Source organism: Rhodotorula paludigena (assembly GCF_050403205.1).
Source record: "Rhodotorula paludigena JCM10292 DNA, Rt_paludigena_JCM10292v1_ctg10, whole genome shotgun sequence".
Taxonomy (NCBI): domain Eukaryota; kingdom Fungi; phylum Basidiomycota; class Microbotryomycetes; order Sporidiobolales; family Sporidiobolaceae; genus Rhodotorula; species Rhodotorula paludigena.
Genome location: NW_027481448.1, coordinates 68,420 through 91,747, shown reverse-complemented (window position 1 = coordinate 91,747; position 23,328 = coordinate 68,420). Strand labels below are relative to the sequence as shown.

Sequence of the window (23,328 nt, the reverse complement as noted above, 5' to 3'; positions counted from 1 at the left end):
ACACGCTTGCGCGCAGCTGGGCCGGTGTGCACTTGCGCAAAGGACACGCACAGCCTCAGCACACACAGGCGCACGACGCTGCCCATGCCCCGCTCGCCATCGCCTTCGGGCTCGTACTCGTCGTCAAAGCGCCGCCGCTACGACGACGACGCATCGCCGCGCTCGACGCACAGTGGCGGCCGCAGAGAGCGTGAACGGCACGACGACGACTACGACCGCCGTCGCAGCGATCGCGAGCGCAGGCGCGAGCGCGACTACGACGAGGACCGCAGGGACCGCGATCGCGACCGCGGCAGCAGCAGGCGCGACAGGGACTACGACAGGGACTACGACCGGAGGGAGAGCAGCAGGAGGGATTACGACCGCGATGACCGGCACCGCTCGTCGCGCCGTCACCATGACTCGCCTCGCTCCGACCGTGGCGGGAGGGACGACCGCTCGCCGCGAGACCGGGACCACGACCGGCGGCGAGGCGATGACTACTACGAGTCGCGCAGGGACGATCGCGCACGGCACCGCGACGACCGGTCTCCGCGAGGCGGCGAAGCTCGCTACTCGCGATCGCCCGAACGCCCGCGCGACTCGCGAGCGCGCTCTCCGGTCGTCCCGGCTTCGTCTGCTGTCGCTCAGACATCAGCCAACGGCGCGGCGACGCCCACGCTGAACGGCAGTGGCTCGGCGTCTCCCGCCCCGGGTGCGGCAACGAGCGCGGCAGACGAGGAGAAGCAACGCATCAAGCGCGAGAAGCTCGAGGCGTGGAAACGCAAGAAGGCGGCAGAGGCGGCGGCGGCAGGGACGGGCATCTCGAGTCCTGCGCCGATGAGTCCGGCGCCTGCCTCGCCCTTGCCGCCTGCTGCCACGGCTGCTTCACCTGCGCCTGCGTCGGCTGCTGCTGCTCCTGCCAAGGGTCCGGCAGGCTTGCCCGCCAAGCCAGTGGCTGCTATCTCTGCCTGTGCGTCCCTTCTATCCCGTTCGTCCGTAGACAATCTCCTCAATGTACCCTGCAGCTCTCCCCGCCAAACCCGCCACGAAGCCCATCCCCACCGCCAAGCCGCTTTCGTCCACCTCAAAGCCAGCTGGCAAGCCGCTCGACGCAAGCGCAGCAGCTGCTGCCGCCGCCGCAGCGATCGCGAACCGCCTCTCCTCCGCCGCACCGGCCTCGCCCCTCCGCACGCACGCCCTGCCCGCCTCGCTCCCCGCCAAGCCGACCTTCTCGCTCGCGTCCTCGTCGACATCTTTGCGCCCGAGCGGCCTGAAGAACACCATGTCGATGGGCGGCGAGGACGACGTGTCGTCGTCCAAGCGGATGGGCATGATCAAGTTTGAAGACGCGGGCGATGTCGACCTGTCCAAGCCCGCGTCGGGCGCGGCGCACGACTACGAGGACGACGACGATGAGGATGGCGCGTACGAGGACGACGAGATGGAGGAGGGCGGCGCGGCGTACAAGGCGCGCGCGGAGGCGATCCGCGCGGCGAGGATGAAGGCGCTCGAGGGCGCCGAGGACGCGGATGGGGACGCCAAGATGGGCGACGCCGCGACGGAGCCAGAAGAGGAAGCGGCGAAGCCTGAGGCGATGCAGCAGGACGAGGACGATGAGGAGGACGAGCTCGACGCCTTCATGAAGGGCGTGCAGAAGGAAGTTCGCACGGTAGACAAGGCCGACCAGGCCAAGATGGCCGGCAGGAACGCCCCTGTCTTGCTCGAGGCGGCAGAGCCGGGCGAAGAGGAGGAGGTTGTCGAGGAAGACGAGCTCGACAAGGTCGGCATGTCGGCCCAAGACATCCTCGCGTGCGTTCCCCAGTTCATTCTGCATTCCATGCGATCCTGCTCACATATTTCGCATGCAGACTCGCTGCCAAAAAGGTCAAGAAGGGCCGCGAGTTGACCGCGCCCGACCACTCCAAGATCGACTATATGCCCTTCCGCAAAGCGTTCTACTCCGCCCCGCCCGAAGTCGCCGATCTGACGCAGGAGGAGGTGGACGCGCTGCGACTCGAGCTCGACGACATCAAGATCCGTGGCGCCGAGCCGCCCAAGCCGGCGACCAAGTGGAGCTACTTCGGCCTGCCGGCTGCTTGCATCGATGTGATCAAGTCGCTCGAGTACGTCGCGCCGACTTCGATTCAGGCGCAGGCCATTCCAGCCATCATGAGCGGGCGCGACATCATCGGCGTCGCCAAGACCGGCTCGGGCAAGACCATGGCCTTTATCCTTCCCATGTTCCGCCACATCAAGGACCAGCCGCCTCTTCGCCCGCTCGATGGCCCTGTCGCCATGATCATGACGCCGACGCGCGAGCTGGCGACCCAGATCTACAAGGAGTGCAAGCCCTTCCTCAAGGCGCTCGGCTTGAGGGTGCGTCTCCTCTCTCTCTTCCTTCTCACCGGTTTGATCGGTACTCAGCTCCTACTTCCTCAGGCCTCCTGCGCCTACGGTGGTATGCCCCTCAAGGACAACATCGCCGACATGAAGCGCGGGTCCGAAGTCATCGTCTGCACTCCCGGTCGCATGATCGAGCTGCTCACGACCAATTCGGGCCGCCTCATCAACCTGCAGCGGGTGACGTACCTCGTGCTCGACGAGGCGGACCGCATGTTCGACATGGGTTTCGAGCCACAGGTACGCTTGTCTTGCTCAAATTCACCGAAGCGCTGTCCGACTCACCCGCTTTCATACGCCCGCAGGTCATGAAGATCATCGGTCAGATCCGCCCTGACCGCCAGACCGTCCTGTTCTCGGCTACCTTCCCGCGGCAGATGGAGGCGCTCGCGCGCAAGGTCTTGCGTCGCCCGCTCGAGATCACGGTCGGCGGGCGGTCCGTCGTCGCCGACACGATCACGCAGATCGTCGAGGTCCGTGCAGAGGACACCAAGTTCAACCGCATGCTCGAGCTGCTCGGCAAGCTGTTCAACGACGAGGAGGATGCGCGCGCGCTCATCTTCGTCGAGCGCCAAGAGTCGGCCGACAAGCTCTTCGTTGAGCTACAGAGCAAGAATTACACGTGCATGCCGCTGCACGGCGGACGCGAGCAGGTCGACCGCGACCAGACGATTACGGACTTCAAGAACGGCTCATGCCCGATCGTCATCGCGACGTCGGTCGCGGCCCGCGGTCTAGACGTTAAGCAGCTCAAACTCGTCATCCAGTACGACGTGCCGAACCACATGGAAGACTACGTCCACCGCGCTGGTCGCACGGGTCGTGCCGGCAACAAGGGCACCTGTGTGACGTTCATTACGCCGGAGCAGGACCGGTACTCGCTCGATATCCTGAAGGCGCTCCAGGCGTCGAATGCGCCCGTGCCCGCCGAGGTCGAGGAGATGGCGAAGGCATTTGCCGAGAAGGTCAAGGCGGGCAAGGCGCAGGCGGCCGGGTCCGGCTTCGGCGGTAAGGGTCTCGAGCGCCTCGACCACGACCGAGACGCCGCTTCGCGCGCCGAGCGCGCCGCGTACGGCGAGTCGGGCAAGGAGGAGAAGAAGGAGGGCGGCGAGACCGAGGCCGACGAGGCGGAGAAGACGGCCAAGAACGTCGCCGACTTGCAAGTCGAGATCATGCGCGGGCCGGCGCCCGACTTGGCCAAGGGCAAGATGGCTCCGTCGCAAGTTACTGTCGCGCCAGGAAACGACAAGGCGGCCGACGAGGCGGCCAAGAAGGCGGAGCAGGACGCCCTCGCTGCCGGGTACGTCGCACTGTTCTTCCACCTCATTAACGCTCCGCTGATTCTTTCCGCTATCTCTCCGAGCAGCAAGTCAGCCGGCGCCGCAGGAGCCGCAAGCGTCATCGCCAAGTTCAACGCGATGCTCAAGGCCAAGAAGCAGGCGTCACACGGTCCCGAGGATCACTCGACCGAGGCGGCGAGGCGGCGCGACCCGGACGCGACCGACTACCATGCCATCGTCTGGATCAACGACTACCCGCAGAAGGCGCGTTGGAAGGTCACGAACAAGGACACGATGGTTCACGTAAGCTCACCCCTCGGTTCTTACTTGCTTCTCGGACCCGAATCTGACATTCTTTCTGCGCAAACAGCTCGTCGAGTCGACTGGTGCGTCGATCACGAACAAGGGCATCTTCTACGAGCCTGGCAAGGAACCGGGCCCGAACGAGCTGCCCAAGCTGCACCTTCTCATCGAGTCAAACGAGGAGTTCAGGGTGCGCCTGCACAGCATACGCGCTGAAGTTGTAGAACCTGCGACTGACCTTATCACTGCCGCAGGTCCAGCATGCAATCGCCGAGATCAAGAAGGCGCTCATCGAGGGCGCCACGATGGCTCTCGAGGTGCGTTCTTCCACCTTCTTCCAAGTTGGACATATCAGCTCACTTGACTTTATCTGCAGGCCGAGCAACGCCAGCAGGCGGGCGGTGGTGGAGGCGCTGCTATGGGACGCTACAGCGTGGTATAGTCGTTTCGTTCCCTCCCATCAACGTTGGAGTGCAGTTCTCCTCTTCTCTCCGTTCCCTCTATCACCCGCGTGTCCTGAACTACCAGACTTTACACAGACGTTGCTCGTCATTCCCCAGTGCCTCGCGACACCCGCTCAACCGAGCCGGCGTGCTAAGTACTGCCGAGAGTACGCGTCTTTGTTTCTCCCTCTTCAGATTGTCCCGTGTCTTCCGCACTCGCTCGCATCGATGCGCTCACTTGGTCTGACATGTCAGCGCCCTGGCTGATCTCGAGCTTGTCCCCGTGGTACGTCTCTCCTCGTCTCCGCAGTCAAAGGCTGAACCCGCTTTCGTCCTCCTCCGGAAGCTCGGCGTCACGGCCTCTGCTGGTTTCTCTGCTTTCTTCTGGCCTGAATTTCTTTGCGTCTGTTCTCTCAGTGGTACGTTCTCCCGTTTCGTTGTAGACTTGCGCAGTATACTGCAGAAAACAGTCGATCTATGCCCTCTCGCCCTCCTCTGGCCCGGTGCACCGTGTATCACAGCCGACGTCGTCGCGAATCATGGAAGCTCGTTTTGTACGCCTGGGTGGCCCTGCAAGCTTGAAGTTGTTGTCGAAGTGCGTCGCGACGCGACCTCCGCCTCATCGCTTCCAGTCCTCGAAAGCGCCATGTCCACCGAGATGAAGCCCGTGAGCCCTCCATCTTGCTCCTTTATACGCCAAGCAGCTTAATGAGGGTCCCGCAGATACCGCTCACGCTCATAGTCGCCGCCACGCCTTCGAATGCAATCGGGCGCAACTCGTCCCTGCCATGGCGACTGTCGAAGGAGATGGCGTACTTCGCGCGCATGACCAAAGGCGAGGCGAGCGCGCTGCAGCAGGGCACGAACGCCGTCATCATGGGGCGAAAGAGCTGGGAGGGGATCCCCGCCAAGTTCCGCCCGTTGCCGGAGCGGGTCAACGTCGTCGTCAGTCGGCAAGAAGGCTTCGACCTGTAGGTGCTCGTCGCGACTATGCTAGAACTGTGTTGACGCTGAGAGTGCGCTTGCAGGGGCGGCGCACCACGGACCCACCTCGCTTCTTCCCTCTCGTCGGCTGTCTCCCTCCTTCGCGACCTTCCTCCCACCGACTCTGGCTCTTCTGCGCCAATTGGTCGTACCTTCTTGATCGGAGGAGCGCAGCTCTACAACGCTGCCCTCCAAGAAGTCGCAACACCCGCGCCGTCGTCTTCTTCCGCGCCCTACATTGTCGATCGCGTTCTCCTCACCCGCCTCTTCACCGAGTACCCCGACTGCGATACCTTCCTGCACGACTTTGCGGGCGACGCGGGGGTCGGTGGCAAGCGGGCTTGGCGCCAGGCGAGCCATGGCGAGCTCAGGGACTGGGCAGGCTGGGACGTGCCCGAAGGAAGGCAGGTCGAGCAGGACAAGATGGTCAAGGGCGAGGAGAAGCTCGTCGAGTACGAGTTCCAGATGTGGGTGAGGCAGTAGATCTGCGTGTATCGAAGACGCACGCCGCCACGCCAGTAGAGCTCCCGTGCTGCAGCGATGGGTGGCGAACCCAAAGGCACATGTGCCTTGGCTTCCCGAGCAAGCAGTGTTCCTAAGGTGCGAGCGTAAGCGAGTGCTGCTTTTCATACGGACCACAGGCAGATCTGCCCGTCCTCTCCTCCCGTGACTACGGTCGACGTCTGACAGAGCAGGACACGTCAGTGCATCCGCGCAAGCTGCAGAGCTGTGGACATGGGCGAGAAGCAACACACCTGCGCATCTAGATGCGCTGCGCGCACAATGTCGCGATGACCTCGGCAGCCGGGCGCTCGCTGGCTCGTCCGCCCCGCGAGCATCTGCTCGAGGTACCACTTCTCCTTGTCTCCTGCGTTAATGACCGCCACCTCGCCGCTGAAGGACAGTCCACATCAGCGGATAGCAGATGGGCTGTGGTGTTTAGAGGCAGGAAGGCGCACCCGATCGTGCCCGCCAGCAGGCATACACCGCCGAGCGCTTCGTTGTAGTGCGCACCGATGATGTAGTCTGTCCGCCAAGGTTGAAGCGCTACGTCTCGTACGTCGCCAAAGTCGATAAGCAGGTCTTGCTGCTCGAGCGACGGTGTTGGAAGCGAGGTTCAAGCTTCCACGAGCGGAAGTGGGCAGGCGCACCTGATCGACATCCCAGTACTGCAGCGTTTCGATTGTCGTCAAGCCCCAGACGCCCTTGTGTTCTGAAGTGCCCTCCTGTCCTCGCAACGCCATCCAGCCCGCGGACGACAGACTCGCGCCGAACTGCGAAGTGCTCTGCACGGCATCGTCTTCGTCGGCTATCCGCACGTCGTAGGTCGTGATCAGGCCGTCGACCGAGGCGGAAAGGAGGACATGCGGGAGAGAGGGCGAGGGGTGGAATGCGACGGCGGTAATGTCGTCCGAGTGCGCCTCGGTGTAGGTGTGCTGAATCTTCATTGTTCGCAGATCCCTGTGAGGCAGACTGTCAGTCCGAAGTTTGCGTCGCAGCGCGCAGGACGCACCAGATGTCGATCATTGCCTCATACTGGTGCAACTCTGTCCCCACAGCGAGGCAAGACAGGTCGCTGCTCTGCGAGGCCGTAAGGTAGCCCGCCCGCGTCTTGCCTGGATGATAGCCGTGTCAGCATGCGTGGAGAGCTTGGCAGGGTAGACGGAACGCCCTGAACACACCTTGCAGCTTGAATGCCTCCTTCGACAAGTCCCGCGTGTCCCAACCCGACACCGTACCGTCCTTTGCCGTGACAAAGACAGCCGTGCTGTCCTTTCCTGTGCCCCTTGTCATGCTTGTAATGCCTCGTTGTGTCGTCGGCAGCGTTCCAAGCGGCTCGAGGGAGCGAGAGAACGCGCGGATGGTGTCGTCCGAACCGCCAAAGAGGTAGCCCTGCTCGAAGGCGACGACGTGCAGGACGTAGTGCGGGTTCGGACCGGCGGCGGGCTGGAAGGGCGCCTGAGCGACGAGGCGCAGCGGCGTCGAGGACGTCGAGGGGAAGAGGAGCGGGGGCGGCAAGCGGAGACGGTGTGCCATGTTGGTGCAACTTTGGCGAGACAGCTACACTCTGTGCTTCGCGTGCACTCGCTGCTACCAACCAATGGCGACGCGAGAGGAGCACAAGCTGGCGAAGCTGATGGGAAGGAGGCGGTGCTAAGCTCAATTTCCGCGAGCTCGCTTTCGAGGCGAGGCAGCCAGACTGCTTCCAGGGCTTTCGGAGTTCCGAGAATGCTTGTGAGTAGCGAGTGCGGCGCGGGGGGAAATCCGCCTGATAAACAAGTGGTTGAGGCAATGAGGACATACTCAGGAACACTGTTGCCCAGCGACGAGCGACAAGCGAACGGACAGGCAGAGTGGGACACGCGAACGTGATGCAGGAGGGCCGGCGGCTAGAAGTCCGAGTCAACGTCTAGCTGGACCTGGCTTGCCAACCAATCTTGCAACCCATGGTGCGCGGTGTACCCGTTGCATCGGCAGCGGCAGCAGCATTTTTGTGGCGGACTCAGCGGCACCGTTGTTGAGCGTACCGGGCATCAGCGTGTACGGTCGACTGCGAATGTGACGCTGATCAGTTGCGGCGCAGGTTAAACGCGAGGGAGACAATCGAATCTGCGGTACATGAGTCCGGATGATTACTCAAGGACACGCGCGCCCAGTGCGATCCGAAGCTGTGTAGGCGTAGGAGGTCAGGCAGAGCAACCGGCACTCGGAACTCGGGAGACGCCTTGGACTTGCGCTTCGAACCGCCCGCGCCGGCGAGACCGAGGAGCTCCTCGTCAAAGTCCATGGTGGCTCAGGTGCGGTGCTGTAGTAGTACTGTGCAGCTGTGCAAGCCCGCAAGCTGCTGTGAAGAGAGCGAGGACAGTGGAGCGGGAGAGACCTGCCGACGTGACCGCGGCGAACGACTTGGCCCTCTTGCGATGCCGCCGCGCACGAGATTTGGGGGTCGACAATGTCGGCGCTCTTGAGCAGACAGTGGTCGGTGACAAAGCTGAGCGAATACGGAAGAAGCAAGGCAGGACAGAGCCAGGAACCAAAAAAAAAAAAAAAAAAAAAGACGGTGTACATCTGAAAGATTGTAGAAGGTGCTGTTGGAGCCAACACGACCCGGAAGCGTGCAGTAAAAGGCGGCATGATTGTTCGTAGATGAGTTGGCGCAGCACATACAGTAGAAGAGGCCTCCAGAGCGAAGCAGGAGAAGCCGCAAGGAGGCCGTTGACGGAAAACTCGCGCCAAGCCGGGACGTGCTCTGCGCTGCGTCATCTTTGACGTCCATCCGCACGTCTTACGTCTTGACAAGGCCGTTGACCGAAGCGGAGAGGAGGAGTTGCGGAAAAGAGAGCAAAGGGTGGGAGTCAACAGCGCTCGTGTCAACCGCACGCGCCTCAGTGTGCGTATGCTGGGTTCTCGTCCAGATCTGAGATCCCTGTGAGAAAGACTGTCAGTCTGTGGATAGCGTAGCAGCGCGAAAGACGCACAAAATGCCGATCAAGGCCTCATACTGGTGCCATTCCGTCCCGACAGCGAGGCCGGAAGAGGTCGCTGTGCTGCGAGGCCATTTGGTGGCCTGCCCGCGACTCTAGATAAGCATAGGCGTGTCGGCATGCGTGTGAAGCTTGGCAGGGCAGAGCGAATGCGCGGATTGTACCCTGCAGCTCGAACGCCTCCTTCGGCAAGTCGGTCCTTCGTAGCCCGCCCCGAGACTGTTTGGTCGTTGGCGGAGGAACAGACGGCCATGTTGTCCCTTGCTGCACCCCTCGCGATGCTCGTTACGCTCGTTACGCTCGTTGTGTCGTCGGCAGCGGTCCGAGCGGCTCGAGGGAGCGAGAGCGAGAGAACGCTTCAGTCATCCGAAACGCCAGAGAGAAAGCCCCCGAATGCACGTGAGCACGTGCAGATTATAGTGCGAGTTGGAAAAAGCGACAGGCTGGCACGGCGCCTGTGTGACGAGGCGCAGCCTCGTCGACGAGGGGAAGAGTAGCAGAGGCGGCAAGCAGAGACGAAATGGTCTGCTAGAGCGCATTGTAGGCAGCGATTCTACGCGCTGTGCTTCACGTGCACCTGCGACCAGCTGCGAGTGGTGCGCTAAAGAGCACAGTCTGGCGGAGCTCACGGGAAGGCAACGGGCAGGGGCCGGTGCTGAGCCCAACTTTTACACTTCGCTTTCTGGCTGCTTGCAATGCTGACACAGATCACGAAGTCTTCAGAAGAGCAGCGACGCCAAGAGAAGATCGGCTGAACGCGTGGTAATTTTGGCAAGCGAGGAGACTACCGGGCCACCATGGCCGTGCAACGACCGACAAATCAACAAGGAGACAAAGCGGAACACTTGAACGAGATGCAGGAGGGACGGCGACTAGACTAGAAGTCCAAGTCGACGTCGAGCTGGACCTGGCTCGCCAGCTCAATCTTGCTCCCCTTGGCGCGAGGGGTACCCGTCGCCGCGGCGGCAGCGGCGGCAGCTCCGTTGGCGGACGCAGCGGCACCGTTGTTGGGCGTGCCGGGCGTCGGCGTGTGCGGTCGGCTACGAGCGCGACAGCCGTCAGTTGCATCGCCAAGAGAAGCAGGAGCGCGACGGGCACACCTGTCGTAGTTGAGCCTCGGCATCGTCTTGACACGAGCACTCGGGTCGACCTTGACGTCCGTCTCGCCGCGCGCGAGTGCGTCGGCCTGCTTACGCCTCAGCTCCTGGCTCTTGGCCTCGGCGCGCTTGATCTCCTCGCGGTTGCTTGCGCGGTTGCGCTCGTTAATGCGCTTGGCACGGTCGTCCTCCTGTGCCGGACCCTCGAGCTTGGCGAGCTGCTCGGCGTACTCCTGGGCTTTGGCCTCATCGCCCGACGCCCGCGCATCGGTGAGCAGCACGCGCAGCTTCGCCTTCGCGCCCGGGCCCGAAAAGTTCGGACCCTTAGCGGCGAGTTTCTTCGCCAGATCCTCCTGTGAACGATGGAAACATCAGTGGGACATTGCCGGACGCGTCCGGAGACAGCTCGCGCACCTCCGTCAGGCGGTACTCCGTGCGCTCCGCAAGCGCATTCTTGATCTTGCCTGCGCGCTTCGACGTCGGCACATCGACGTCCGCCACACGACACGTCCTGATGTAGCGGTCGTACTCGCGCTGTTGTAAAGCGGTAAGTGCAAGCGCAAAGGACGCGACCGTGAGGAGATGAACGAACGTCGGAGCAGGGCGCGTTCGAGACCTGGTCCATCGTGAAAACCCGGACCTCCTTGCCGATAGTGAGCACAAGCCTGATGTCTGAGGTCGCGTTTTCAAAGCGGTACGGCTCGCGCGCAGGTGTGATGTCTGCCCGAGTCGCAAAGTCAGCGTGAGGCCGCAGAGCTATCATAGGTCGAGACCACGCACCCGTCACCTCAGCCAGGCGGTACTGCCGACCTTCTGGATTCATGCCAACGACGACGCGGACGAATGCACCTGGACGCCAACGCCAAGGTCAGATGGAACAGCCCGGGATGGCCAGCGAGGCTCATTCACGACGCACCAACGACCCAGTCCTTGAACCATGGTGCGGCGCACATCTGCGCGAGCTTGGCGCGCGTCACGATGATGTGGCTCATCTCGGCAAGCGACGCCGGCTCCGGTCCCGCCTTCTTCGACTTGGCCTTCCTCGTCCGCGAAGCGTCCTCCTCATCCGATTCGTCCATGTCGGACCCCGATTCCGCGTCCGAAGACTGCTTGCGGCGACGGCTCTTGCGCGGCTCATCTTCGTACTCGTCGTCGCTGTCGTCCGCCTGTGCATTGCGCAGAAGGTCAGGGTCGGCAGGAGAGTCGAGCGCGGCGAAGGCGCACCTTCTTCTCCTTCTTCTTGCCCTTCTCCGCCCGACTCTTCCTGAGCTTCTCGTATCCTTCCGCCTTGGTCTTGCTCGATCCAGTCGCCTTGCGCGACCTCGTGCCCCTCGTAGCCTCGTACTCCTCGTCGTCGTCGTCCACGTCCGAGTCTCCGCCCGCTGCTGCTCCACCACTCCGCGCCGCAAGCTTGGCGACCTGTTTGCGCGTTTCGCGCTCATTGATCTGCTCCTGCCTGTTCGCGATGAACTCCTCGCGCTCGAGTTCGGGGAGATCTTGGACGCTGTCGACGCCAAGCCAGGTCAGTAGGAGCGTATTTCTAGAGTCAGATCGCATCAAACGCACCGTGCGCGCTCGGCGGCGTCCGTGTAGATCCCCTCGACCGGGTAGGGGTTGTCGTCGTCCTCGCCATCCGAGTCCACCTTGGCCGAGCTCTTCGGGCCCGAGCGGCGCGCGCGGCTCTGCGCTGGCTCTGCATCCGAGTCGCTGGACATGTCCATGTCGGAAGCCGAGCCATCGCTGGTGTCGCAGAGGAGGGAGATGAGAGTCAGTCCAGGTGATCACTCGACTCGAAGACACGCGCGCACAGCTCGGGCCAGAGCTGTGCAGGTGGTCAGGACTGGGTAGTACGGTACGCACTCGGACTCTTCGGCGCGCTTGCGCTTGTTCGACTTGGACGACGTCTTGGACTTGCGCTTCGAGCCGCCCGCGCCGGCGAGACCGAGGAGCTCCTCGTCAAAGTCCATGGTGGCTCAGGTGTTCTGCTTGAGTCGTGCTGTGCAGCTGTGCAAGCCCGCAAGCTGCTGTGACGAGAGCGAGCAATGTGGAGCGGGGAGACCTGCCGGCGCGACCGCGGCGAACGACTTGGCCTCTCGCAACGCCGCCGCCCACGAGGTTTGCGCGCTGTACAACCTTGGTGCGCATGCGCAGACAGTGGTAGGTGAGGAAGCTGAGCAAATCTGGAGGAAGCAAGGCAGCACGGAGCCAGGAACCAAAAAAAAAAAAGACGGTGAACATCTGAAAGATTGTAGAAAGTGCTGTTGGAGCCAACGCGACCCGGAAGCGTGCAGTAAAAGGCGGCATGATTGTTCGTAGATGAGTTGGCGCAGCACATACAGTAGAAGAGGTCTCCAGAGCGAAGCACGAGAAGCCGCAAGGAGGCGGTTGCGTTCTGCAGCGGCCTTACGTTTCTGACCGCTTCGACCTACCTCGATGTACCCGCTTTCTGCCCTGACCTCTTGCTCTAGTCCGCGACATATGCAAGGGTGCGCCCTCTTGCTCGACGACTAGCTTAGGTTGACGGACTCCGTGATTGCGGTGAACTGACTTAACGAAGCCGCATGTCTGCTGCCCCCCGCTATTCCGAGAAGCTGGCGGCCACTCGTGCATTGCTTGTCCTTTGTCATGCGAAGCAAAAGAAGATGGCAAATGGCAGTGTGCACACCGGCTGCCAGGCCCTCATCGCTTCTTGACCTTCTCAATAGCAAGAAGCATTAGCCCAGAGTCAGGCAAGGCGGCGGTCAGCGACGTTGCCCCCATCGGTGTAGAGATTATGATCAACCAGAGCATGCGGCAGCATTCATCATGCACGACACCGAAGCCAGCTGTTTTGTGGGGATTCGCCAGCCGAAACCACAGCGTCACAGAAGTGATACAGGATCAGGCTTTTGACCGTGTTTCGGCCCATGTAAAATGGGCTGGGACGACACGCCAGAAGTTTGGCGGTAGAAGGAAAGGGCGGCAAAGCGTTGTACCGGTCACGGGAAGTAGAGCGGCCCACAGCAGCAGATGTTTTGAAGGTTCAGCACATTGCCTTGCAGCTGGCACCGATTCGAAGTCGTCAACTCGGAGGCTTAAAACCTCAAACGTAGACCTGCCAGCCTTGTGTCAGCCTGTGCTTGAGAGGAAGCACGTGTGAAGAAGCGCAAGCCACAGGATAGGCGACAAAGCGGCGCGGGGCGGCCACGCTCGTGAGACAGCGGTCTATTCAACTCGTAAAGCACAGCAGGGTCAGTCGCAGCGGACCTCTGGATGGAGGACGGCTGAGTCTCGTGGAAACGAGGAGGTGCTGACGATGACTTTCGGATCCTGTGCCAGTAGGAGCCTCCCATATGCACGTGAGTAGTGTCGCAGCACGGTAACTACCCTTAGAGGGACCAGGGAGGCTGTTGGGCGCGGGACAGAGCCTCATCAGTACGACGAGGTGGGGGCGTCGCCTCTTTCCCCGCAACGCTCATCGGCTGACCGACAAACCATACGAGGAGCTCTCTGTACCATGTCGGACGCGGCAGCGAACCCCCAAGACCCTCTTAGCCGCCTTCCCGTCGACCTCCTCACCGACTCGCTCCTCCCCGTCATCGCTGCTCGCGACATCGTGTCGCTCGCCTGCACCTGCACAGTTTGGCATCGCTTCCTCACAGGCGAAGGTGGCCCCTGCGAGATCGTCTGGCAGCGCCGCGCCGAGCGTGAGTTCCGCTTCCCCGTCCGCGCAAGCGGCCGGCGAACGGGATGGTACGCTTTGTACCGCTCCCTCGCCGCGAGCTCGGCATGCATCTGGGGCGACAAGGGCAACGGTCGCCTCGCGCTCCCTCACAATCGACAAGATCTCGGTCGACTTCCGCCTGCCCTCGCCCGAGTGGTGCTGAACGGCGGCGTCCCCGTCCCGGCTCGCATCGAGCTTCCAGCACCGCCAGTCTCGCTCGCTGCAGGCGGATGGTCTTTCCACACGCTCACGACTAGCGGCGACGTCGTCTCGTGGGGCCAGCTGAACGGCGGAACCGGTTTTCACCACAACGCTCCCCTCAGCCTCAGCGGAGCCATCGTCAAGCCGATGATCCTGCCGCAGATGGGCGAGCTGGGCCCGATTGCACAACTCGAGGCCGGCCGCGCGCACGTGGTCATGCTCGGCGAGGACGGCCGGGTGTGGGAGATGCGGTCATTCGGACGGCTGGTCGAGGTGCGCGACGAAGCGCGCAGGTGGGGCACGACCGCGCACGCTGCGGATGATGCTACGAGTTCGACGATTACGGCAGTACAGGCAGGCTGGGTACGTCTCGTCCTTCGAACCGAGCGATCTCGTATGATCCTGACTCCTCCCGCAATGCAGGACTACGCGGCTGTCATGACCCACGGCGGCGACATCTATGTGTGGTGGGAGCCGCCTCCGGCAGCATGCGACGAAGCCGCTGTCGCGGCAGGCGAGAGCAGCCTGTCGTCGCCTGCGACGGAAGGTGTCGCCTTCTCGCTCGAACTCGAGACGCTCAAGCTGCCGCCCCTCCCCGCTCCTGCTGCGGCAGCCGACACACCGTCGCTCATTGCTTGCGGCGACGATTTTCTGCTCGCGCTCACCCAGTCTGGCCTTCTTTTCTCCCTCGACCTTTCGCCAGTTCCGCATGTCTTCGGTCAGCCGCATCCACCGGTCGGTCCAAACCCGCACGACAGTCCCGGACGCTCGAGGCAGAGCCGCGCTCGGCTGGAGGCGGCACTACTGGACGGCCGCCGGGCGTGGCAATACATGCCGCGGTTCTGCGAGATGGACGAGGTTGCGCAGCTTGACGGACTCGGCGACTCGAACATCAGCCCGAATACTCGCATCACGCATGTTTCGGCGCACTTTCAATCCTTCGCTGCCTGTGCGTGAACGCCTCGTTGCACTGGCTGCGACATGCTGACCTCGCCCTCGAAAGACTCGGTGCCGCCCACCTCCGACCCGCAAGGCTCCATCGTTTTGCTCGGGAAGAAGCCGTGGCGACCCGATTCGGTGCCCGAAGTGATGCCCGAGCTGCAAAACATCGGCGTGATCAAGTGCGTTTCCCTGCAATTCGACTCCGCACGCTGCTCACACAACAGGTGTCATCTGCAGGATCGCGCACGGCGACTACCACAACCTCGCGCTGACCTCAAGCGGTGCGTTCTGCCATCCGATTCAGCTTGCGCACGGGCTGACACTCGACCCTGTCGCAGGCCGCATCTATAGCTGGGGCGCTTACTCGAACGGCGCACTCGGCCTCGGACATCCTCAGTTGTCCGGCACGCCCCTCTCTATCCCGCCGGTGTCAGCCTCGCAAGAGCCACCGCAGAACGCTGCGTCGGTCCTGCCGGTCGTCGATCGAAGCCGCGCACAGCCTCCGCCTGCTCAGCCTCGTGCTCCCCCTCTCTTTCCCGGTTTCATGCCTCCTCGTCCCGCTCAGCCGATACAACGCCCGCCCGAGCGCGTCGACAAGCCCACCCGCGTGCGCTTCCCGGGCGAGACCGACGGGGCGGACGCTGGAGAAGAGCGTCGCGACAAGTTCGTCTACAGCGTCACAGCATCCGGATGGCACTCTGGCTGCCTCGCCGTCGACAGCTCTTTGCGCGCGTCCGCGTCGGGCGCGCAGGAGCCGCTCATCCCGCTCGACGCGTCGACCGCTGCGCAAGCGGCCGAGCGCGAGTTTGCCGAGCTGCGGCGCAGGCAGGACGAGGAGCAGCTGAACGGGTCGCAGAGCTGGATGGGGCGATTGGGCACGGCGATGCCTTTCAGGATTGGGTTCGCCGGCCGAGGAGCGGCGCGAGGGGTGGGGGCGGGAAGGGGCAGCGGCTGAGTGGTACTCAGACTGTAGTACCTCGCACTGAGGCTGCGGGTCTCGCAACATCTTGGCTTCCAGTTGCTGTTATTACAACCCTGAGTCACTGTGCCTTGTGTGCGACAGGGCGAGCGCAGCAGATTGGGCCCTTGGGAGGGAGGGCGAAGGGGGCCTCCTCAGGTCTGCCTACGGTACTTGCAGGCGCGTTCAGCTCCCGCTCCGCAGCCTTGCCGCAACCCACCCCTAGATTTGCCTTGGCGCGCGAAATGGTACCGTGCTTACGGGTCGCTTGCATGCGTCGCGCATCCGGGAGCAGGGTATGTAGTCTGGACTAGGAGCATTCGGTCGGCCAGCGCAGCCGGGTCGGCCCAGTCGAAAACGCCATCATCATCACCTTCTCTTCTGCGGAGGGAGGGCAAGGTTGCCCTTGACGTACCTACCTATCTTGCGGAAATGAGCGCCGACTGCGGCGGGACGCAATCTCGCTCGGCCGACCCTGATCCCCTGCGTACCAGGACGGGGCGGTACCCTACGAGGCAGAGCTCTCCGGGAACTGGCGAGGCAGGGCTCGTGAGTCGTACGACGCTAGATTACACGTAGTGCGAGGTGTTGAGCAGAGTATGCGACTGCGAGGGATGCGAGGGGGGTTGCGAAAACGACGCGACTATGGACAACGGCGAGAAGGAAAACCGGAAGAGCGAGAGGAGGATGAACAAGCGAAGAAGACGGCGGGTCGTCGAGTGACGAGTCGGCTATGTACAGTGACCTTGGATGAACAAGGCGAGGAGAGAGAGAGGAGGGAGCATGATGTCATGGAGGGAAGGTCAAGGAGGAGGTGACGGTGGCGGAGGGCGAAGACGCGACAGACCGCAGAATCATGGTGGTGGCAAGGTTGCGGCGTCGTTTTGCGTTTTGCGTAGGTAGGAGTGGCAGTCTAGTGCGAGGCGAGCGTGCCGCGGTTGTCCAGCTGCTGCTTGCGCTCGAGATCGCTCTTGAAGCGGTCAAAACGCGACGACGTGTAGACGTAGAGGCCATCTGTGGGTGTGAACCGTCAACTTGCGTCACTTGAGGACACCGGAGGAGAGCACGCACGGCGGTAGCGGCGGAGCGCGTCGTCGGTGTCGTCGTGCTCGTGAACGTCCTCGCCACCCGCCAAAGCGTCGACCGACGACTCGTAGCTGTTCTCGCGCCCGCTCGTCGTGCGAGTGTATCCGTTCGGCGCCGACGGGCCGCCAGTCGCGGGAGAAGGAAGCGCCTGCTGGATGCCCGAGAACGAGTCGAGCGGCGAACTTGAGAGATTGGGAGACGTCGAATCGCCCGAGGAGTTCGACGCCGCGCCAGAAGGGCCGTCGGCTTGCGGAGGCGGGATCGTCTGAGGGGCTGCAGTCGACCTGTTGGCGGGAGAGACAGAGATCAGCGACTTGGCCGTCTCTTTTGAACGTAGTGGTCTCGACTGGGCGAGCGCTCGCGACAGACGCACATGGTGAACGTGCGGCGGGAGGTGAAGAGCGTCGTCGAACGGATGTGTGGCTTCGTCGTCTGGACAAAGAGGAAGAAGGGGGGAGGGCAGGCCGCAGAAGGACGAACGACAGACATCATCTCTTTCGCTCTCGGCCAACAGGGGGACAATGACATAGCGACCGACCTCCTGGGCCGCCCTCTCGCAAGGGCGCACAGCCGCAGGCGTTCCGAATCCTGAACAATCGTGAGCCCAAGTCTGCGACCCTGCGCTGGCCTTCAGGAGCCGCGGGGTAGCATCTTCTCCTCGTCGGAAAGTCCGCCTCGCCAAAGCCGCGCCCCTCTCAATGACTCGTCACACCAGGCTTCGTGTTCCCACCCGAAAGCCGCTGGCTCGTGGCCTAGTTGAGCTCCTCCTTCTGACGACTCGGTCGCTAGGATGGACCTTGACACTTGCTTGACACGGAACGAAAGCGATGACATGACCGAGACGCCTCAAGAACCGCTTCGCTCCCCGCTGCGGTCTCCCGAGAGGAAAGTGAGGGTAAGCGGAACCGGGCCGACATACTCGGATGCGCTAGTCATTGCCGACGCATGTGCTACAACTCGCCTTCTTCTGCCTCCTCGCCACCGACGTCCTGTCCGCGCACAAGCGTCAGCGGAAAAGCCCCCCTCGGCCAAAAGTGCGAGAACGAAAGACCGCCTCCGAGCGCACCTGCATGACCGTGTCGCCCAGTCCGTCGGCCTTGTCAAGTCGCGGCACCTTCTTCGCGCGCTCGTCACCCTCCCGCGCCGCAGCATCTCCCGCTTCGCCGCTCGCCGCACCGCGCTTCTTCGCTCCCTCGCCCGCGTCGTACGGCAGATGCTCGCCCTCGTCATCGCCGTTGTCGTGCCGTGCCCCGCGCCCGCCGCGCCCGCCGTCGTGCGCCCGCTCCTGCTCCCGCTCGAGGTCCCGCTGGCGCTCGTACGCCCGGTCGCGCTCGAGTCGGTCCTGCTCCGCCGCTTCGCGCTCGGCCCGCTTCTCCTGCACGGCGGGAAAAAGAAGAAAAGAGACAACGATGGCGTCAGCGACCGAGACTCGCGCTTCATGGCTTCGCTTCGCTGGTGCCCTCGCTGCAGGGCGAGATAGAAAGGCCGCTCGCGCACCTTTGTGCGCTTGACAAACTTGTCCCACGCGCTCCTGCGCGCCTCGTCGTTCCCCTCGAGCGCCTTCCACTCGTCGGCGCCCTGCACGTCTGCGCGCGCGGCGACAGCCTCGAACGCGTCGCGCTCGACGTCGACGGGCGGGTCGTCGAGCTTCTTGAAGAGGTACCGCAGGTCGTCGACCGCGAGGCGCAGGGCCTTGTCGGCGCGCCGGCGGGCGTCTTTTGCCGCGCGGACGGCGCGGTGGTGTAGCTGCGAGTCGCATCGCACACAGCCATCAGCACGTGCAGTAAGAGAAACTCTCGATGCGTGTGAGATTGCCGCAAAATCGAGGGACGCACGCGCTCGAACGCCTTCTTGACCGCGTCCTTGCCCATCTTGTCGACCCTCTCGTCCCCCTCGAGCGCCTTGACAAACTCGTCCTCGGCCGTCTCCTCTCCAACGACGAGACCCTTTGCGCGCGCGACCTCGTCGAGGAAGAGCATGTGCTCCTCGGCCTCGACGTCGAGCTCGTCGACGCGGTCCCAGAAGAGGTCGAGCGGGGTCGAGCCAGGCTGCCCGAGCAGCGAGAGGTACCGCACGTCGCGCGACACGAGCGGGTAGATCTGCGACCACTGCGAGCCGGCAACGAGGTCGCCCGTCGCGACGAGCTCTTGCAAGAGCGCCTGCGCGAGAGGCGCCGCGAGCGAGGAAGGTCAGCGCGTGCGCGGCAGGTGGATTGAGGAAGAGAGCAGATGTCACGCACATTGAAGTCGTCGCGCGCCTTTCTCGCCCTGCGACGCTTGTCCTCGGCCGCCTTCTGCCTCGCGCCCTGCGCCTCGTGCTCTGCACGGCGCACCTCGTCCTCGAAGACGGCGAGCATGTCGACGAGCTCGATGCGCTGCAGCTCGCCGTCGCGGTGCCACTCGGGCGTGCGCATGACGAGCGCGCGCGCGTCGGCCCAACGCACGGGGCCCGCGAGGTCGAGCGAGAGCGACTGGAGGATCGCGGTGAGCTTGTCCATGTTGCGCCCGCGCAGGTCGCGCTTGCGGGTCTGTGCGGACGTCACGGGCGCGGTCATCGAGTCAGTGAGCCGCGTCCGGGGTTGGGGAGAAGGCGAGGGGTCAGGACGAGACGCACCTCCTCCTGGGCACGGAGCTTGGCAATGTACTCGTCAAAGAGGATCTTGCGCTCTTCGTCGTTGCGCGGCATGTCCCACACGTCGCGGCACTTTTCGGGCACGACGCGGCGCGCGCGCTCCCAGCTCCACCAGCTCTTTACGCCGTCCTCGTACGCGTGGCCGCCGCCGAGGCGGTCGAGCGCGCGCGCCCAGTCCTTGCGGCACCTTGCGAGGCTCTGTTCGCGCTCGTCGCGCTCGCGGCGCTCCTCGTCGGCGAGGAAGGCCTCGAACGCGTGCTTGCGCTCGCCGAGCGTCGCGAGCGCGCGGTAGACCGGGTCCGTGATGGCCTCCTTCATGACCATCTCCCACGACCAGGTGCGGTCGACGCCGAGGCGCGCGAGCATGCCCTTGAACGCGTGCTCGGCCTCGCGCACCGAGCCGTACACGGCCGGCGCCGCAATCGACGTCGGCGCCCCGGCCGGGCGCTGAGGAAGGCCGCCACCACTCGAAGAGGGAGGAAGCTGGCCCGGGGCGACGAGGGCGCCCGTCTGCGCCGTGAGGGGCGAGGCGGACCCGCCGGGCGGGTGCGGGAACGAGGGAGAGGCGGAAGAGGGGTGCATGCGAGGGGGAGTCGGCTGGGCGGGAGGGGCACTGCGGGCGGGCAGGGAGCATCAGCGCGTGCTGAGCGAGGTCGAGTGTGCAGGTGGGCGCACTTGAAGCGGGCAATGATGTCTGCGCGAGATTCGGATGGAGGGGGTCAGTGGGGAGAGGACGACGAGAGGGAGCTGGGGAGGAGCGGGCGCGCACCGGATATCTCGCGGGGCATGTTCCAGGTGGTGTCTTTGGTGTCGCGATGAACCCAGTACTTGCGGCCGTTGGTTTCGTACTCGTCCCAGGGGGTCTTGTCGACCTCGCGCTCGAGGGGCGTCTTGAGGTCCGCGGGCTTTGTCCAGCTCGAGCCGTGCTGCGGGTGGGACCAGTAGGGGCGGCCGTCTGCCTGGTTGACGTGGCGGGTCCATCCGCTCGGGTGGGGCGAGGGCGAGGCCTGCGTGCAGGGGAGGAGGTGAGGAGGTGCAGTTGGGCTCGCGTGTGAGGGAGCGCACCATGGGTAGCAGCGGTCCCTCGACTGGCTCTCGTTCAGATCAAGAGCTGGCCTGCGACTGTAAGGGAGAGAGCGCGAGGAGGAGTCGCCGGCGGGGACGGTTCGAGGCAGCAGACGCGCAGGAGACGAGCGTCTCGCTTTCGCCGCACTTTGTCTCGCTCCGCGCGCACCGAGCGAGCGACGACTCGAGCACCCGCACACCCCTCGACCCACCCCGCGCTCCGCCCTCTGCCCGCGCGCACGCCCGCTCGCGGCACCGCCCGTCTCGCCCCCTCATCAGCACCACACCCACCCCGCCCTCACCTACCCCGACCCAGCCACCGAGTGCACCTGCGCGCACACTCACACCGCACCGACCACCCCCGCCCTCAACCATGTCCATCCCCCAGGTCTCGGCAGAGGACAGCGGATGGCGCTTCGCCCAATGCTTTGGCGACAAGGTCCGCTCCCCTCTCCCGCCGGACCACCCTGCCCGCCCCCAGACTACACTAGACCCGCCCCGAGAACCCACCCGCTTACCCGCTCCCGTCCCCACAGGGCGAAGTCGAAGACATCACAGAGGCCGACATCATCTGTTCGTGCTTCCCTCGTCCACCCCGCTGGCCCTCCCGCACCGCCGCGCACTGCTGCACTCTGCCCACATTCGAGCATTCTATGGGCTCACCCTGCTGCCCGCGCCGTCCTCTCCGGCGGCGGTGCACCCGTCGCCATTTCGGGTCTCCACCGTGATGGGGCCGAGCAGTGCTCGCAGCCAACTCGCGCCCCTCGCCCTTCACGCCTGCACAGCCGCACCCCTACATGTCACGACGAGCATCTCCCGCTGACCCGGCCCCTCGCTCCTCCCCGCGCGGAAAACAGCGTGCGTCGAGTTTGACCACACGGGCGACTACCTCGCGACGGGCGACAAGGGCGGCCGCGTCGTCCTCTTTGAGCGCAACGAGAACAAGAAGGGCTGCGAGTACAAGTTTTACACCGAGTTCCAGAGCCACGAGCCCGAGTTTGACTACCTCAAGAGTCTCGAGATCGAGGAGAAGATCAACAAGATCCGGTGGTGCAAGCGCCAGAACGCCGCCCACTTCCTCCTCTCGACCAATGGTGCGCCATTCTCTCGCAGACTGTGCCCTCCACCCCGCTCGGGAGCTGACCACCGGGTCGCCTCGCCCGCAGACAAGACGATCAAGCTGTGGAAGGTGTTTGAGAAGTCGCTCAAGGTGGTCGCCGAGAACAACAGCTCGGCAGCAGCGAACGGCGCCTCGCCGCCCTCGCCTCCACCCGCGGGCCAGCCCATCCCGGGCCTCTCGTCGTCGCTCGCGCCCTCGGCCAACGGCGGCGCGGGCGCTGCCGCCGCCGACGGCACGCCGTACCTGCGCCTGCCGCGCATGACGTACCACGACACGATCGTCGCCGCCGTGCCGCGCAAGGTCTACGCCAACGCGCACGCGTACCACATCAACTCGATCTCGATCAACTCGGACGGCGAGACGTACATGAGCGCCGACGACCTGCGCGTCAACCTCTGGAACCTCAACATCTCGGACCAGTCCTTCAGTGCGCTCGCCCGCTCTTGCCCCAATGTGTCAAGAAAGCTGACGGAGCGCGCCTCCTTGTCCGCGCGCGCGCGCGCGCAGACATCCTCGACATCAAGCCCGTCAACATGGAGGAGCTGACCGAGGTCATCACGGCCGCCGAGTTCCACCCCGTGTCGTGCAACCTCTTTGCGTACTCGAGCTCCAAGGGCACCGTCAAGCTCGCCGACATGCGCGAGCAGGCGCTGTGCGACAAGCATGCCAAGCGTGCGTCCCTCTCGCCGTGCCACCAGCGTTCTGTCCCCATGGCGGCACAGCGCTGTACTTGACGCGGCATGCCCGACTGACGTTCGCGTCCTGCAGTGTTCGAGGAAGAAGAGGACCCGTCGAACAAGTCGTTCTTCAGCGAGATCATCTCGTCCGTGTCGGACGTAAAGTTCTCCAAGGACGGGCGGTACCTCTTGTCGCGCGACTACCTCACGCTGCGCATCTGGGACATCAACATGGAGAACAAGCCCGTGCAGACGATCAACGTGCACGACCACCTCCGCAGCAAGCTGTGCGACCTCTACGAGAACGACTGCATCTTTGACAAGTTCGAGTGCACCTTCAGCGGCGACGGAAAGTGCGTCACCACACTTTCTTCCTCTTTCCGCTTGTGCGCGCCCCCGTACGGGGACGCAGGCCGGGATAGTGAGTGTCGAAAAACTAACGCCGCTGGGCGACCCGCAGGAACGTCCTCTCTGGCTCGTATAACAACTACTTCCACATCTACGACACGGACGCGTCGCAAGACATTGTCCTGCAAGCCGACAAGTCGGCGTTCAAGGCCAAGAAGATTGGCGGCAAGAACAACAAGGGCGGCGCGCCCGGCAGCGGCGGCGCGGGCGGCGCGGGCGGCGCGGGGCAGGCCGGCGGCGCAAAGGGCGCGAACGGCGGCGGCGCGGCGGGCGCGAACAAGAAGCCGCTGATCGACACGGAGAACATCGACTTTAACAAGAAGATCCTGCATGCGAGCTGGCACCCGCGGGAGAACACGGTGCGCTCTTCGCGACCTCCTCGTTCTTTTCCCATCTCGGCCGGTGCTGACGCAAGTCGATCGCGACCGGAAAACGCACAGATTGCTATTGCGGCGACGAACAACCTCTTCGTGTTTGCGGCGCCCGGGACGTCGTCGTCGGGCGCATCAAGCGCGGGCGCAAGCCAGGGCTCGGTCCCGCCCTAGGTGGCACACCCGGCCGCC

At 63.9% G+C, this 23,328-nt stretch overlaps 8 protein-coding genes across 8 annotated transcripts; 4 read left to right on the top strand and 4 right to left on the bottom strand.

Moving 5' to 3' along the window:
* Positions 1-84: 84 nt before the first annotated feature.
* JCM10292_006783 (uncharacterized protein) lies at positions 85-4,407 on the top strand (the record flags this gene model as incomplete). The annotated part of the gene is made up of 9 exons (XM_076647581.1): positions 85-952; positions 1,008-1,791; positions 1,851-2,358; positions 2,422-2,622; positions 2,688-3,682; positions 3,749-3,965; positions 4,033-4,155; positions 4,220-4,282; positions 4,342-4,407. 9 exons carry the CDS (start codon positions 85-87, stop codon positions 4,405-4,407), a joined length of 3,825 nt encoding a protein of 1,274 aa, XP_076506751.1.
* Positions 4,408-5,116: 709 nt separating this feature from the next.
* DFR1 (dihydrofolate reductase) lies at positions 5,117-5,875 on the top strand (the record flags this gene model as incomplete). Its single annotated transcript, XM_076647580.1, has 2 exons — positions 5,117-5,379; positions 5,437-5,875. The coding sequence occupies 2 exons, from the start codon at positions 5,117-5,119 to the stop codon at positions 5,873-5,875; spliced, it is 702 nt and encodes a 233-aa protein (XP_076506750.1).
* Positions 5,876-6,018: 143 nt separating this feature from the next.
* Positions 6,019-7,429, bottom strand: JCM10292_006781 (uncharacterized protein; the record flags this gene model as incomplete). The annotated part of the gene is made up of 6 exons (XM_076647579.1): positions 6,019-6,075; positions 6,148-6,286; positions 6,352-6,479; positions 6,544-6,853; positions 6,906-7,008; positions 7,075-7,429. 6 exons carry the CDS (start codon positions 7,427-7,429, stop codon positions 6,019-6,021), a joined length of 1,092 nt encoding a protein of 363 aa, XP_076506749.1.
* A 2,325-nt stretch (positions 7,430-9,754) lies between these two features.
* Positions 9,755-11,941, bottom strand: RTF1 (RNA polymerase-associated protein; the record flags this gene model as incomplete). The annotated part of the gene is made up of 9 exons (XM_076647578.1): positions 9,755-9,917; positions 9,978-10,327; positions 10,389-10,508; positions 10,567-10,694; positions 10,755-10,823; positions 10,891-11,140; positions 11,199-11,478; positions 11,541-11,714; positions 11,835-11,941. 9 exons carry the CDS (start codon positions 11,939-11,941, stop codon positions 9,755-9,757), a joined length of 1,641 nt encoding a protein of 546 aa, XP_076506748.1.
* Positions 11,942-13,470: 1,529 nt separating this feature from the next.
* SAF1 (SCF ubiquitin ligase complex subunit SAF1) lies at positions 13,471-15,775 on the top strand (the record flags this gene model as incomplete). The annotated part of the gene is made up of 5 exons (XM_076647577.1): positions 13,471-14,241; positions 14,302-14,827; positions 14,882-14,999; positions 15,058-15,101; positions 15,159-15,775. 5 exons carry the CDS (start codon positions 13,471-13,473, stop codon positions 15,773-15,775), a joined length of 2,076 nt encoding a protein of 691 aa, XP_076506747.1.
* Positions 15,776-16,691: 916 nt separating this feature from the next.
* On the bottom strand, positions 16,692-17,356 carry JCM10292_006778 (uncharacterized protein; the record flags this gene model as incomplete). Its single annotated transcript, XM_076647576.1, has 3 exons — positions 16,692-16,792; positions 16,850-17,148; positions 17,238-17,356. 3 exons carry the CDS (start codon positions 17,354-17,356, stop codon positions 16,692-16,694), a joined length of 519 nt encoding a protein of 172 aa, XP_076506746.1.
* A 458-nt stretch (positions 17,357-17,814) lies between these two features.
* JCM10292_006777 (uncharacterized protein) lies at positions 17,815-20,563 on the bottom strand (the record flags this gene model as incomplete). Its single annotated transcript, XM_076647575.1, has 9 exons — positions 17,815-17,853; positions 17,931-18,239; positions 18,362-18,610; positions 18,700-19,023; positions 19,104-19,391; positions 19,478-20,108; positions 20,171-20,189; positions 20,265-20,502; positions 20,561-20,563. The coding sequence occupies 9 exons, from the start codon at positions 20,561-20,563 to the stop codon at positions 17,815-17,817; spliced, it is 2,100 nt and encodes a 699-aa protein (XP_076506745.1).
* A 370-nt stretch (positions 20,564-20,933) lies between these two features.
* On the top strand, positions 20,934-23,310 carry CDC55 (protein phosphatase 2A regulatory subunit CDC55; the record flags this gene model as incomplete). The annotated part of the gene is made up of 8 exons (XM_076647574.1): positions 20,934-20,999; positions 21,097-21,133; positions 21,418-21,654; positions 21,727-22,107; positions 22,188-22,352; positions 22,449-22,710; positions 22,818-23,124; positions 23,206-23,310. The coding sequence occupies 8 exons, from the start codon at positions 20,934-20,936 to the stop codon at positions 23,308-23,310; spliced, it is 1,560 nt and encodes a 519-aa protein (XP_076506744.1).
* Between the last annotated feature and the right edge of the window lie 18 nt (positions 23,311-23,328).